We start from the raw sequence: 12,544 nt of genomic DNA, 5'->3' as shown, positions 1-12,544 counted from the left end.
GAGAACTTCGGTGAAGTTTGGAAGGTAGAATATGAGATACTGGTGGAAGCAAAGCTGTGGGGGTGTAGAATTCCTCATGAAAGCACAAGTAAACATATTAAAATAATAGTGCATTAAGAAAAAACTTGTATCAAATTAATGATAATTGAATTACAAAGTTTGGATAAATGTGACATTACCTGTGATTGCACCAGCAGTACAAGTATGAATGTTAGTGTCAATAATTTAGTGACACTATAGTACCTCTTCATCTCAAATATTTGCAATGTGTAAAACACCACTAATGTTAAATCTATTTTCAGTGTGTACAAACAACACCTAATTAATAACTGCTGCTTCAATTCTTAGCCAGCAACTGGACAAATGCCAGGCTCTTGCAGAACACAGAGTCCAGCAGTAAAAATACTGTCTGCACAATTCTTTTTGTTATGTACAGATTTGGTGTCAGACATTTGGTACATCCTACATAAAAATTACAGCTCTGTATGAGCTTCAATACAATAGGCTTTGTCACCACATATTTGACTATGTACCAAAATGTAACAATAATTTTAAAATAAATAATTATGGAACATGTTTTATGCTCACAGCAGTTTACTGAACTATTTGGAGACTGTGTATCTCCTCTGCATGAATCATTCATTGATTTCACAGTGTCATGTGAACTCAACTCACTGTACTCATCCATGGGGGTCCCCTCTCTCTCTCTCTCTCTCTCTCTCTCTCTCTCTCTCTCTCTCTCTCTTTCTGTGTGTGTGTGTGTGTGTGTGTGTGTGTGGCCCCGCGCACATGCGCCACCGCGGGTGGGGGGGGGGGTCACATGCACGCGTGTTTGTACCCACATTTTAGGCACACTCAAAGGCGAGGTTATCAGGGCCCTTTAAAAAAAAAACAACTGAATGTCTGTGTCGGTCCTGAGGACAGTAGTTTGCAACACCCAGACTAATGCCACATTCCTTGATGTCTAGAAAGTGTACGATACAGTTCAACACTGATACTGAGCTAATGAAGGATGAGCTTCAGGAACATAGTACCAGCCTCATGATTCGACCACAGCCTTCTATCACACAAAACTCAGGATACCACTCTCAAAATGAGGAAACTGTCAAATGTAAAAGCATATTCTGCCATATCCCAAGAGAATATTATAAAACAAATACAGCAGTGTCCCACTAATCCAAACACCAGTAATCCGAACGTTCGGTTAGTCCGAACATGAAAAAAGTTAGTCAAGTATAGAAAACTGTGAGGTAAACTGCTGTACATACACACTATTTTAATTTACACAGTACAGTAAATATGTATTAGAAAAATTGGCAAGAAAACATTAGGTTTAATCAATGCGTAACAATGAAAGAAAAGCTGTCAGACTTACTAAAATAAAGCAGACATTTTATCTCTACTTTTTAGATGACAAAAACTCAGTCCTTGTTTTTTGGCATAATGAAGACAGTCTGTTATATGACACATAGTTGCGCTATTGTCTCATAAACATCAAATCAGCAGGTGTAGCCATGGGCTGTTGCTCCAAATAACGTAGTGCTAGGTCAAGGACTTCTGTTGCATCACTGTGTGGCACCAGCTCTCCTTTGTCGCTTTCAGGCTCATTGTCACTTCCGTCACAGTAGTCCACTTCTAGTCCTGAGTCACAGCAGCAACTAAATCAGCGTCAGTAAGGTTCTCCACATATGCACCATCTGCTGCCATCCACTCATCTATGTCTCCTTCACTAGCTTCTTCACGTCCAGTGATTGTCTGTATCATTTGTAGTAGATTTTCCTCTTCATTTTAAACTAGGCTGTCCTGAAATTCAAGAGATGTCCACAGTTTTCTCCATGATTTTCTCAGAGTATTTTATGAAATATTCTGCCATGCCTCAGCGGACCAATAAACAACATCCTCCACATTGGTATTTTTTATTTTGTTCACTAAAGGAATGCTATCGTCTTCAATAAAATTCTTCAGGGTATCAGACCGCATCGTCATAATTTAAAATGCGCCAACGTTTCGGCCAGCATTGAAGCTAGCCTTCATCAGGGCCTTACGTTAACTGCTAAATGAACACACTTGGTTCCTTAAATAGCTGCACGAGAAAACCATGTCGTTGCTTGATTGGCTGTAAGAGGAGGAGGAGGAGGGGTGAAAGGTATGCTTTATTGGTGTTTCCTTTATTATCTGTCATTGGCTGAAATAGCTGTTTTCTATTGGTCGTTATATTAATCCACCCCATTGGAGGAGACGGACGAATAGCGAACAGGTGATGGCTGTGACGTCACACTGTTTCCATGCTGTCCAGAAGCCGGCTGCGGCGTGCCATTGCTTTGTGTGCTCGCGACCTCTACTGCGGCTCTCCGCGTGTCTGCATGGGCCGCCACGGCTCTGCCGCCGCTCCATAGCCCTGCTATTGCAGGCAGCCAAGACCTCGGAAGCTTGTACCCGTCCTCTCTATTCATGTTGGCGGGTCTTTTGGCTATTTCTATCGCCTCTCTAATCTTTCTTTTGAAAGTGAGAGGCTGTTTCGCCAGGACGCGGGCTTCTTGAAAAAATATTGGTTTCCCGCACTCGTCTCGGTGTTCCGCCACTGCTGACTTAGTGTGTTGTTTCAGGCGGATATATCTTTCATGTTCCGAGAGCCTTGTGCTAATCGGACGTCCCGTCTCACCTATGTAGACTAATCCACACGCACACCCAATTTCATACACGCCAGCTGTGTGTAGTTTGTTAACTGCATCTTTGGTAGAACCGAGCATGTCTGATATTTTGTTTCTGCTTCGGAAAATTGGTTTGATGTCGGCTTTTCGTAGAATTTTGCCAATACGTTCGGTGACCCCTTGTACATATGGTAACACAGCATAGCTCTGTGCCTCCTTCTCCTCTTCCCTATTAGTCTTCTCCCTTGTCGACATGGTGCTGTCTATCATCTGCTTCTCATAGCCATTAGTTCCGAAGATGGACCTGAGGCGTTCAAGTTCTGTCTTCAGATGTTATTCGTCGCTTATCCTGTACGCTCTCTTCGTTAGCGTGTGCAGGGCGGACTTCTTCTGCGTGGGGTGATGGTGGGAGGAGGCGTGAAGGTACCTGTCCGTATTGGTTGGTTTCCTATACACTGTGTGGCCAAGTTTACCATCAGGTTTTCGATAAACTTCCACGTCGAGAAAAGGCAGCACCCCATTCTTCTCTTTTTCCATTGTAAACTGAATTTTCCTATGCTGTTGGTTGAGGTGCTTGTGGAAGTTCTGTAACTCCTCTTCTCCGTTGGGCCAGATGACGAAAGTATCATCGACATAGCGAAGCCAACAATTTGGACGTAATGGTGCGGACTGGAGGGCTGTTTCCTCAAATGCCTCCATGAAAATTTCTGCTGCGATAGGCGATAGGGGTGAGCCCATAGCTACACCGTCAGTTTGTTCATAAAATTGACCTCTCCACTTGAAATAGGTGGTCGTCAGACAGTGGCGCACAAGCTCACATATATCAGGTGCCACGCGTTCTTCTATGATGCTCACAGTATCTGACACTGGGACATTCGTGAATAGGGATTTGACGTCGAAACTAACCATCAGATCTTGGTCCGTAACACGCATTTCCTTTAGGAGAGACACGAAGTGAGTGGAATCCTTAACGTAGGACTCGGTTTGATGCACTAGGTGTCGGAGCCTAGGTGCCAGTTCTTTCGCTAGGTAGTAGGTCGGCGAATTTATACTGTTTACTATGGGCCTTAAGGGGAAGTCGGTTTTGTGTACCTTCGGTACACCATATATCCTTGGTGCCTGTGTCACTTGCGAGATGAATCTTCTGGCCTTGTCCAAGTTGATTCTAGAGTGCTTGAGCAGTGCCTGCATCGTTTCGATTACCTTGGCCGTCGGATCTCCCTGAAGTTTCTTGTAGATAGGTTCTGCGAGTATATCTTCGATTCGTTTGTTGTAATCAGTTGTGTCCAAGACTACAGTGGCGTTGCTCTTATCTGCCTGTACCACTACTAAGTGGGGGTTGTCCCTGAGTTCCTTGATGGCATGGTATTCCTCAGCGTTGATGTTTTGCTTCGGTGGCTTTCCTTTATTCAGAACTCGGACCGTTTCCTGCCGGATCTTCTCCGCCTCGGCCTGTGGCAGATGACGTACCGAAGCCTCTACGGATTCTATGATATCTTCTTTTGGAACTCGCTTAGGTGCGACTGCGAAATTCATCCCCTTGGCCAGAATTGCTGTGGTTGTTTCGCTCAAGGTGTGGCTGGAGAGGTTGACCACTGTCCGTCGCCTGTCCAGCGTCAATGTTTCGTCCGTGGCTTTCTGTTGTAGTTTGTCGTACTTTCTCATCTGGCGGTTAGTAATACTACTGCTGGTCCTTGATGCTTGCTGATGCATAGGAAAATTCAGTTTACAATGGAAAAAGAGAAGAATGGGGTGCTGCCTTTTCTCGACGTGGAAGTTTATCGAAAACCTGATGGTAAACTTGGCCACATAGTGTATAGGAAACCAACCAATACGGACAGGTACCTTCACACCTCCTCCCATCACCCCACGCAGAAGAAGTCCGCCCTGCACACGCTAACGAAGAGAGCGTACAGGATAAGCGACGAAGAACATCTGAAGACAGAACTTGAACGCCTCAGGTCCATCTTCGGAACTAATGGCTATGGGAAGCAGATGATAGCACCATGTCGACAAGGGAGAAGACTAATAGGGAAGAGGAGAAGGAGGCACAGAGCATTGCTGTGTTACCATATGTACAAGGGGTCACCGAACGTATTGGCAAAATTCTACGAAAAGCCGACATCAAACCAATTTTCCGAAGCAGAAACAAAATATCAGACATGCTCGGTTCTACCAAAGATGCAGTTAACAAACTACACACAGCTGGTGTGTATGAAATTGGGTGTGCGTGTGGATTAGTCTACATAGGTGAGACGGGACGTCCGATTAGCACAAGGCTCTCGGAACATGAAAGATATATCCGCCTGAAACAACACACTAAGTCAGCAGTGGCGGAACACCGAGACGAGTGCGGGAAACCAATATTTTTTCAAGAAGCCCGCGTCCTGGCGAAACAGCCTCTCACTTTCAAAAGAAAGATTAGAGAGGCGATAGAAATAGCCAAAAGACCCGCCAACATGAATAGAGAGGACGGGTACAAGCTTCCGAGGTCTTGGCTGCCTGCAATAGCAGGGCTACGGAGCGGCGGCAGAGCCGTGGCGGCCCATGCAGACACGCGGAGAGCCGCAGTAGAGGTCGCGAGCACACAAAGCAATGGCACGCCACAGCCAGCTTCTGGACAGCATGGAAACAGTGTGACGTCACAGCCATCACCTGTTCGCTATTCGTCCGTCTCCTCCAATGGGGTGGATTAATATAAAGACCAATAGAAAACAGCTATTTCAGCCAATGACAGATAATAAAGGAAACACCAATAAAGCATACCTTTCACCCCTCCTCCTCCTCCTCTTACAGCCAATCAAGCAACGACACGGTTTTCTCGTGCAGCTATTTAAGGATCCAAGTGTGTTCATTTAGCAGTTAACGTAAGGCCCTGATGAAGGCTAGCTGCAACGCTGGCCGAAACGTTGGCGCATTTTAAATTATGACGATGCGGTCTGATACCCTGAAGAATTTTATTGAAGAAGACAACGGCCGCGGAAGCCTACGCTTACATTTAACAAATGCTATCGTCTTTGATCAGCATTCTTAAAAACTGTTCTCTGTAAATCATTTTTAATGTTTACAGTATGCCCTGGTTCATAGGCTGTAGAAGTGGTGTAACATTCAGCAGCAAAAACTTTGCCACAATTTCTCCATCACGTAATTCCTCAGTTCTGGGGTGAGATGGTGTGTTATCAATCTAAAGGACTGCATGGGTAGACAAAACATTTTCCTTCGAAAACCATCGAACAGAGGGAACAAACTGGCTGTGAAACCATTCTTTGAACAGCTTACCATCTATCTATGCTTTTTTCTGGTTGTGATAATGTACCGGCAGGGACTTCATTTTGCAGTTTTTAAAAGCTCTGCGCCTAGCAGATTTGCTGATCAGCATTAAAGGCAGCTTGTGATTACCAGCAGTGTTGCTGCAAGCTAATAAAGTCACACAATCTTTGCACATTTTAAAACCAGGAACATGGTCTTCTGCTTTTGATGCCAGGCTTTTTGTTGGCAAGGCCCAAACATTAAGGCCTGTCTCATCAGCATTATAAATTTTTTGGGGAGAATACTTTCTCTCTCTTATCAGTTTTTCAAACTCAGTCAAGTATTCCTTCACTGCATCACAGTCAGAAGAAAGCTTCTCTCCAGTAATTGTTAGCTGACTGATTCCATGACATTTTTTGAATCTGTCCAACCAACCTGTACTTGCACTAAAAGGCCCATCACCATTCATTAACTTGTCCAGGTAAATAGCCTCATTCATTAGCTTGTTCAGGTAAACAGCCTTCTCCTGAACCAGTGCTCCACTCAAAGGAGTTCCCCTTTCCATTTCCTACGTAAACCAAAGGAAAAGAGCTTCGTCCACTTTATCGTACTGAGACTGTTTCAAAGTCTGCCGAATTCCAAGGGTTTTTCCCGAAGTCCAGCAGTATATTGCTCCCTCCTACGTATATCTCGCGAAGAGACCATGAGGATAAAATCAGAGAGATTAGAGCCCACACAGAAGCATACCGACAATCCTTCTTTCCACGAACAATACGAAACTGGAATAGAAGGGAGAACCGATAGAGGTACTCAGGGTACCCTCCACCACACACCGTCAGGTGGCTTGCGGAGTATGGATGTAGATGTAGATGTAGATGTAGACGCACAGGACTGTTTAAACTTCGCTCGGTTCTTCTTCCAATCACAAATGGTTGCTTAACCAACACCAAGTTCCGTTGCCAGTTTAGATACATTCTCACCATTGTCTATCTGTTTCAAAGCATTCAGTTTTTCTTAGAGTGTTAACGTTGTATGTTTCTGTTTACTCATAACGAAAATACGTGCACCACTACATCTGAACGAATACAATACAACTGTTACGCATGCCAGCGATCGATAACTAACATAACCAAGCACTTTGTGAGCCAACTGGCAGTGCACTGTCCTCAGACACTACAAAGGTCTCAACAATGCACAACAACAAGGGCAGGGAATGAGAGTAACCCATTGTTCCCACACTTGTTACCATGGTGTACCTAATTAACTGCTTGGTATACTTCATTCTAGAAACTTGTCACCGTAATTCCGGTTAATCCAAACAAATTGGTAATCCGAACAAGGTCTGGTCCCAATTAGTTCTGGTTAATGGGACTCTACTGTACTGTTGAAATTTCATTTAAATGACCTGGTGAATAATATCAGAAGCCAAAGCTTTACCAAATGATGTTCCTCTGTGCAGGAAGTCATTAAACAGAAAATTGTAATGAAATGCAGGAAGACTTTTACAACATCATCTCTTTATGTAGATATTGGCAGCTGATCTTCAGTTTAAATAAATGTAATGTATTGAGTACAAATAAATAGGCAGAAGCACTCCTTATTCTCTTATTACACAAATGAATATCAATCATAACCATTAAATATATATGATTGAATGTAATACACCAAAATTAAGGAAACTGACAACATGAAACTGTAATTCATACAAAAAGAAATTTTTCAGTATTGCTCAGCAGCTAAGACCTTTATGAGGTAGGTTTAATAAAGAAGATAAAAAAATAGGCTGTTTATTTCTTTTAAGATACAATTAATATGTGCAAAAATGTCACATAGATGCCCAGTGGTAGATGCTGCACAAGTGAAGTATTGTACATCACAAACTGACTTACTATTTAAATTGAGGTGGTGTATTTTTCAATAACAGTTTACAACAACATATAATTACTTTCCAAACACACCTTGTGAAATGATCACCATTGAAAACATCTGAGGAATTTGAGCTTGTACAGGAGCTTACAATCTTTCTTCCTGCACACCATTCAGGAATGGAACAGGGGAATAAAGGAGGGACGGTCCTAGTAATCCAGACCCTCCACCAGAGAAGCATAAGGTATCTTGTGACATATAGCTGTAGATGTATTATAATGAATTACGAGGGTGGTTTGAAAAGTTCTCGGAATCACCACGAGAGGTCAGCGCTAGTGCAACAAGTTGTTCACGTGATATTCATTGGACTGCTGCCTGTAAAAATGTGCCATGTCAGTGCTCTTGGAAGAGAGCTGTGGTGGTGACGTGGCTCTGTTGTTGTTCCCGCATAGAGATTTGTGAAGATGGGGAAAAAAAAATTGAGATTCAAGCAGTGACTAGGAACTTAGTGCAGTAAGGTATGAAAGCAAAGGACGTTCATGCCAATTTCCAGAATACACTGGGGCACTCTGCTCCTTCATATTCAGCTGTTGCCAAGTGGACAAATGAATTTAAATTTGGTCAGGAGAGCTTAGACAGTGACACGCGCAGTGGTCGGCCAAGATGTGTCGCTACTTCAGAAATCATTGCAAAAGTGCACAAAATGGTCATGAAGGATTGCCGATTGCAAGTGCTTGAAATTGCTCACGCTTGCCAGATGTCATCCGAAAGGGTATGTCACATTTTAAATGAAGAATTATAAATGAAAAAATTATCTGCAAGATGGGTGCTGCGACTCTTGACACTGGATCAGAAATGCACGAGAATGAACATATTGGAACAATGTTTGGCTCATTTTAGGAGAAACAAACAAATTTTTTGCACTTGTTTGTGACCATAGATGAAACTTGGGTGCACTACTATACCCCAGAGACAAAACAACAGTCAAAGTAGTGGAAACATGGTGATTCTCTGCCACCAAAGAAAGCAAAGACAATTCCTTTGGCAGAAAAGGTTATGGCATCAGTGCTCTGGGATGCAAAGGGGATTCTGTTTGCAGATTATTTCCCCACTAGGCAAAAATTACTGGAGAAAACTGTGCTATGACTGGACAAATTGCAACAAAAGATACACGAAAAAAGGCCAGGTTTAACAAGAAAGAAAGTCATCTTCCATCAAGACAATGCGCACTTGCACATATGCCGTCGTCATGGCACAATTACATGAACTAAGGTATGAATTGTTGCCACATCTGCCTTATTCCCTTGATATGGCTCCGTCAGACTTCCATCTCTTCCCAAAACTGAAAATTTTTCTTGGTGGATGAAGATTCACTTCAAACAAAGAATTGATAGCTGGAGTTGACAACTATTTTGCAGGCCTGGAGGAAACTCATTTTCGAGATGGGATCAAGGCACTGGAACATCCTTGGACCAAGTGCATTAATCTACAAGGAAACTACATTGAGAAATAAAAAAGTTCAGTGATGAAAGTACTTTTTTTTTCTATTCCATTCCGAGAACTTTGCAAACCACCCTCGTAACAAAAAATATATGTGCTTACAAACACAGAAAATGAGGTTTGTAATAGCAAATATCAAAAATTTCCCAATGAAACTGAACTGTTCACAAACTTGTAATGCCGATTATGTGCAACACTCACTGAGGACTCAATCATACTTGTTTTGTGACGTACACTGCATGTCACATTGTTGTTGTTGTGGTCTTCAGTCCTGAGACTGGTTTGATGCAGCTCTCCATGCTACTCTGTCCTGTGCAAGCTTCTTCATCTCCCAGTACTTACTGCAACCTACATCCTTCTGAATCTGCTTAGTGTATTCATCTCTTGGTCTCCCTCTGCGATTTTTACCATCCACGCTGCCCTACAATGCTAAACTTGTGATCCCTTGATGCCTCAGAACATGTCCTATAAACCGGTCCCTTCTTCTTGTCAAGTTGTGCCACAAACTTCTCTTCTCCCCAATTCTGTTAAATATCTCCTCATTAGTTATGCCACATTATATGAGCGTAAAACACACCATCAAAATATTACCTTTTTCGTTTCCCAATCATAGCACACAAGTTTGTGTGCTGCATGATGAGGGCCACCAGCTGTCCGCTGCAGCCATATCAAATTCCTGCCATCTGCACTGAATCTCGGAGAGCGGACTGCCTGGCCGTCATCGGACAGTAAACCTTGAAACAATATCAGTGTATCAGTCTATTTTCCCATGCAACATCCAATCAAATGACCTAAATTACTTAGAAGTGATTTAACAAAGCACTAACAGATGCAATGGAAACCAAGAATATGATGCACTGAGAAAATAAATGTTAAATTAAGTCCTATAGGCTAGAGTTCAACGTGTTTTCTCCTTTGCACATTTATAAGTCCTGCTCTAACTATTCCATGCACACGCACGCCTGCACGCGCGCACACACACACACACACACACACACACACACACACACACACACACACACACACATGCGCGCGCGCTAACGCAACTTGCACACGCCTGCAGTCTTAGATAACTGAAACCACAGAGACTACAGACTTGTGTGCAAGTTGCATTTGTGTGTGTGTGTGTGTGTGTGTGTGTGTGTGTGTGTGTGTGTCTATTGCTGACAAAGGCCTTAATCGCCAAAAGCTATAATTGTGTGAATCTTTTTGTTGTGCCTATCACGACTCAAACATCTCCGCTATATGGTGAGTAGCAACTTTCCTTCTCTAATATTGTTACATTCCATCCTGGATTTTCCATTGTTTAAGAAAAAATGAACACCTATTCATAGATTAAAACAAGTTTGTGATCGATGTTTCAGCAAGCGGCAGGAGCCTGCTGCCAGCCAATTTCAGTTCTATCTTGAGCAACAGATACTTGCTGTATTACCTGCTTTGTAGGTACTTTTTGGGACTTGTAATGTGTGAATAGTTTGCACAATGGCATCACCGCCAGCCATGTCCACACTCCCCCCTCCCCCCCCCCTCTCCTCCCCCCAAATTCCAATCCATCAATCACCGAGTTATTTTACTTACACAAAATTCATAACAAAAAATTTAAAAAGCTAATAAAAAGTAGATGTAATACGTCCAATTTTTGAAAATCAGTTACAGAATACTGTAACTAAGTAATAGGCAATTTAAAACAGTGTATTGCAGGGAAAGAGAAGTTATTTCAGAGACATGCTCAGCAAATACTATAAAGAGTGAATGGAAGGATCTGAAGATATCAGATGACTCACAGTAGAAAATATAATTTTAAAGTACTAATAATTTGCTTCATCACCTACAGGTTGCAAATGGAAACAAACTATAAAACAATCAAAAAATGTAGAAAAAGATTTCGGTAAAACTGGGAACCAAATAGAAACAAAAAGGTTAGGAACACAGATACTAAGAGAAAAAGAGAGACAGTGGAATGGAATGGAAATAGAAGAAAGGAAGAAAGAAGGCTAAGAAGCCCTTCTTCCTTCCTTTATCTCTCAGTCAGTGCACAAGCTACTAAAAGAGTTATGGACATTACAACAATGAGGAAGCATTCTCAGACAAACAGTAAGAAAAAGCCTCAATTTCAAGATAAAAGAAGGCAGATGAACAGAACAAACTGGAACCTTCAATTAAGACACGCATGTCGAAGCAACTAGATGACCAAATTACTGACCAGAAGAGGGCACAAGCAGCGGCAGAAGACAACCAAGACAGTTTCTCAACTGAATGACCATTTAGTTATTCTTTCTATGGGATTTGTGTCTGCAGCTCGTGGTCTAGTGGCTAGCATGGCTGCCTCTGGATCACGGGTTCCTGGGTTCGATTTCTGGCCAGGTTGGGGATTTTCTCTGCCCGGGGACAGGGTGTCTGTGTTGTCCTCGTCATTTCATCTTAACACATGAACATGACAAGATTGGACTGTGTACAGATTGGGGCTTTGTACGGGCTCTGATAACTATACAGTTGAGTGCCCCACAAACCAAAGATCATCATCTGGGATTTACTGTTCCATAAGACAGTTTTTCACTTCTCATTAACACAGAAATACTGCCAGTCAGCTGAATTATTACTGAATCCAAGCTAATACAACAACGTCTTCTCATTACGTCTGGTAAGCCGCCTGTCTCAGGGTTCTGGGTAACTTTTCAGAACTGTACCCTCTTCCATAAATCTCTCGAGTTCTTTTCCTTCACCCTCTTCCTTCCCCTTCAACTCTTCTGCCAAAAGAAGGAGCCACTGGCTCCGCAAGCTTGTAAAAGTTAAACCCTTTTGTGTGTGTGTTCCCCTGCCGCCACTTGGTGAGTGTATTTTTTATCTATTCATTTAAATCATATGACCCCAACCTCTGCAAATGCTTGTCAGTATCTCTGGCCTTTCCTTTAAATCCCAGTTACAAATCTCTGTGACAAACAAATAGTACACAGACTTGGTACAAGTACCTGGAAGATCTCAGTTTCTACATTTTGTGTACTCAGTTACATGCCACACACAGCTACAACCACAGAGTGTACCACTAGTAAGGCAGCCCCCAGGAATGGCATCACAAGTGAATGATCAGTCCCTATATGGATGGCGCACTTAACAGGAAATTTATTAGGCTTTTACCACAAGACATTAAAATGGTCTGCTACATGTGCTGCAAGTTATGTATGACACCACAGAGAGCACTGAAACCAAAAATATTTCCTGCATCTGCTACATACAGCACAGATCACAATCCATCCACCGATTGCAGAAAGAAGGGCGGC

General features: G+C 42.7%; 1 protein-coding gene across 2 annotated transcripts in view; it reads right to left on the bottom strand.

Moving 5' to 3' along the window:
* The window catches only part of LOC126256707 (acylamino-acid-releasing enzyme-like), a 129,378-nt gene that overhangs the window by 81,659 nt on the left and 35,175 nt on the right, over window positions 1-12,544 (bottom strand). For both annotated transcript variants that reach the window (XM_049955503.1, XM_049955504.1), the window contains exon 6: window positions 9,858-10,000. In XM_049955503.1, coding sequence (XP_049811460.1) covers window positions 9,858-10,000 — 143 coding nt within the window. The remainder of the gene's footprint in view (window positions 1-9,857; window positions 10,001-12,544) is intronic.

The sequence above is a fragment of the Schistocerca nitens genome, chromosome 1, assembly GCF_023898315.1.
Source record: "Schistocerca nitens isolate TAMUIC-IGC-003100 chromosome 1, iqSchNite1.1, whole genome shotgun sequence".
Lineage (NCBI taxonomy): Eukaryota > Metazoa > Arthropoda > Insecta > Orthoptera > Acrididae > Schistocerca > Schistocerca nitens.
Note: the sequence above shows the minus strand (reverse complement) of the source record. Positions and strands in the feature narration are given on the sequence as shown.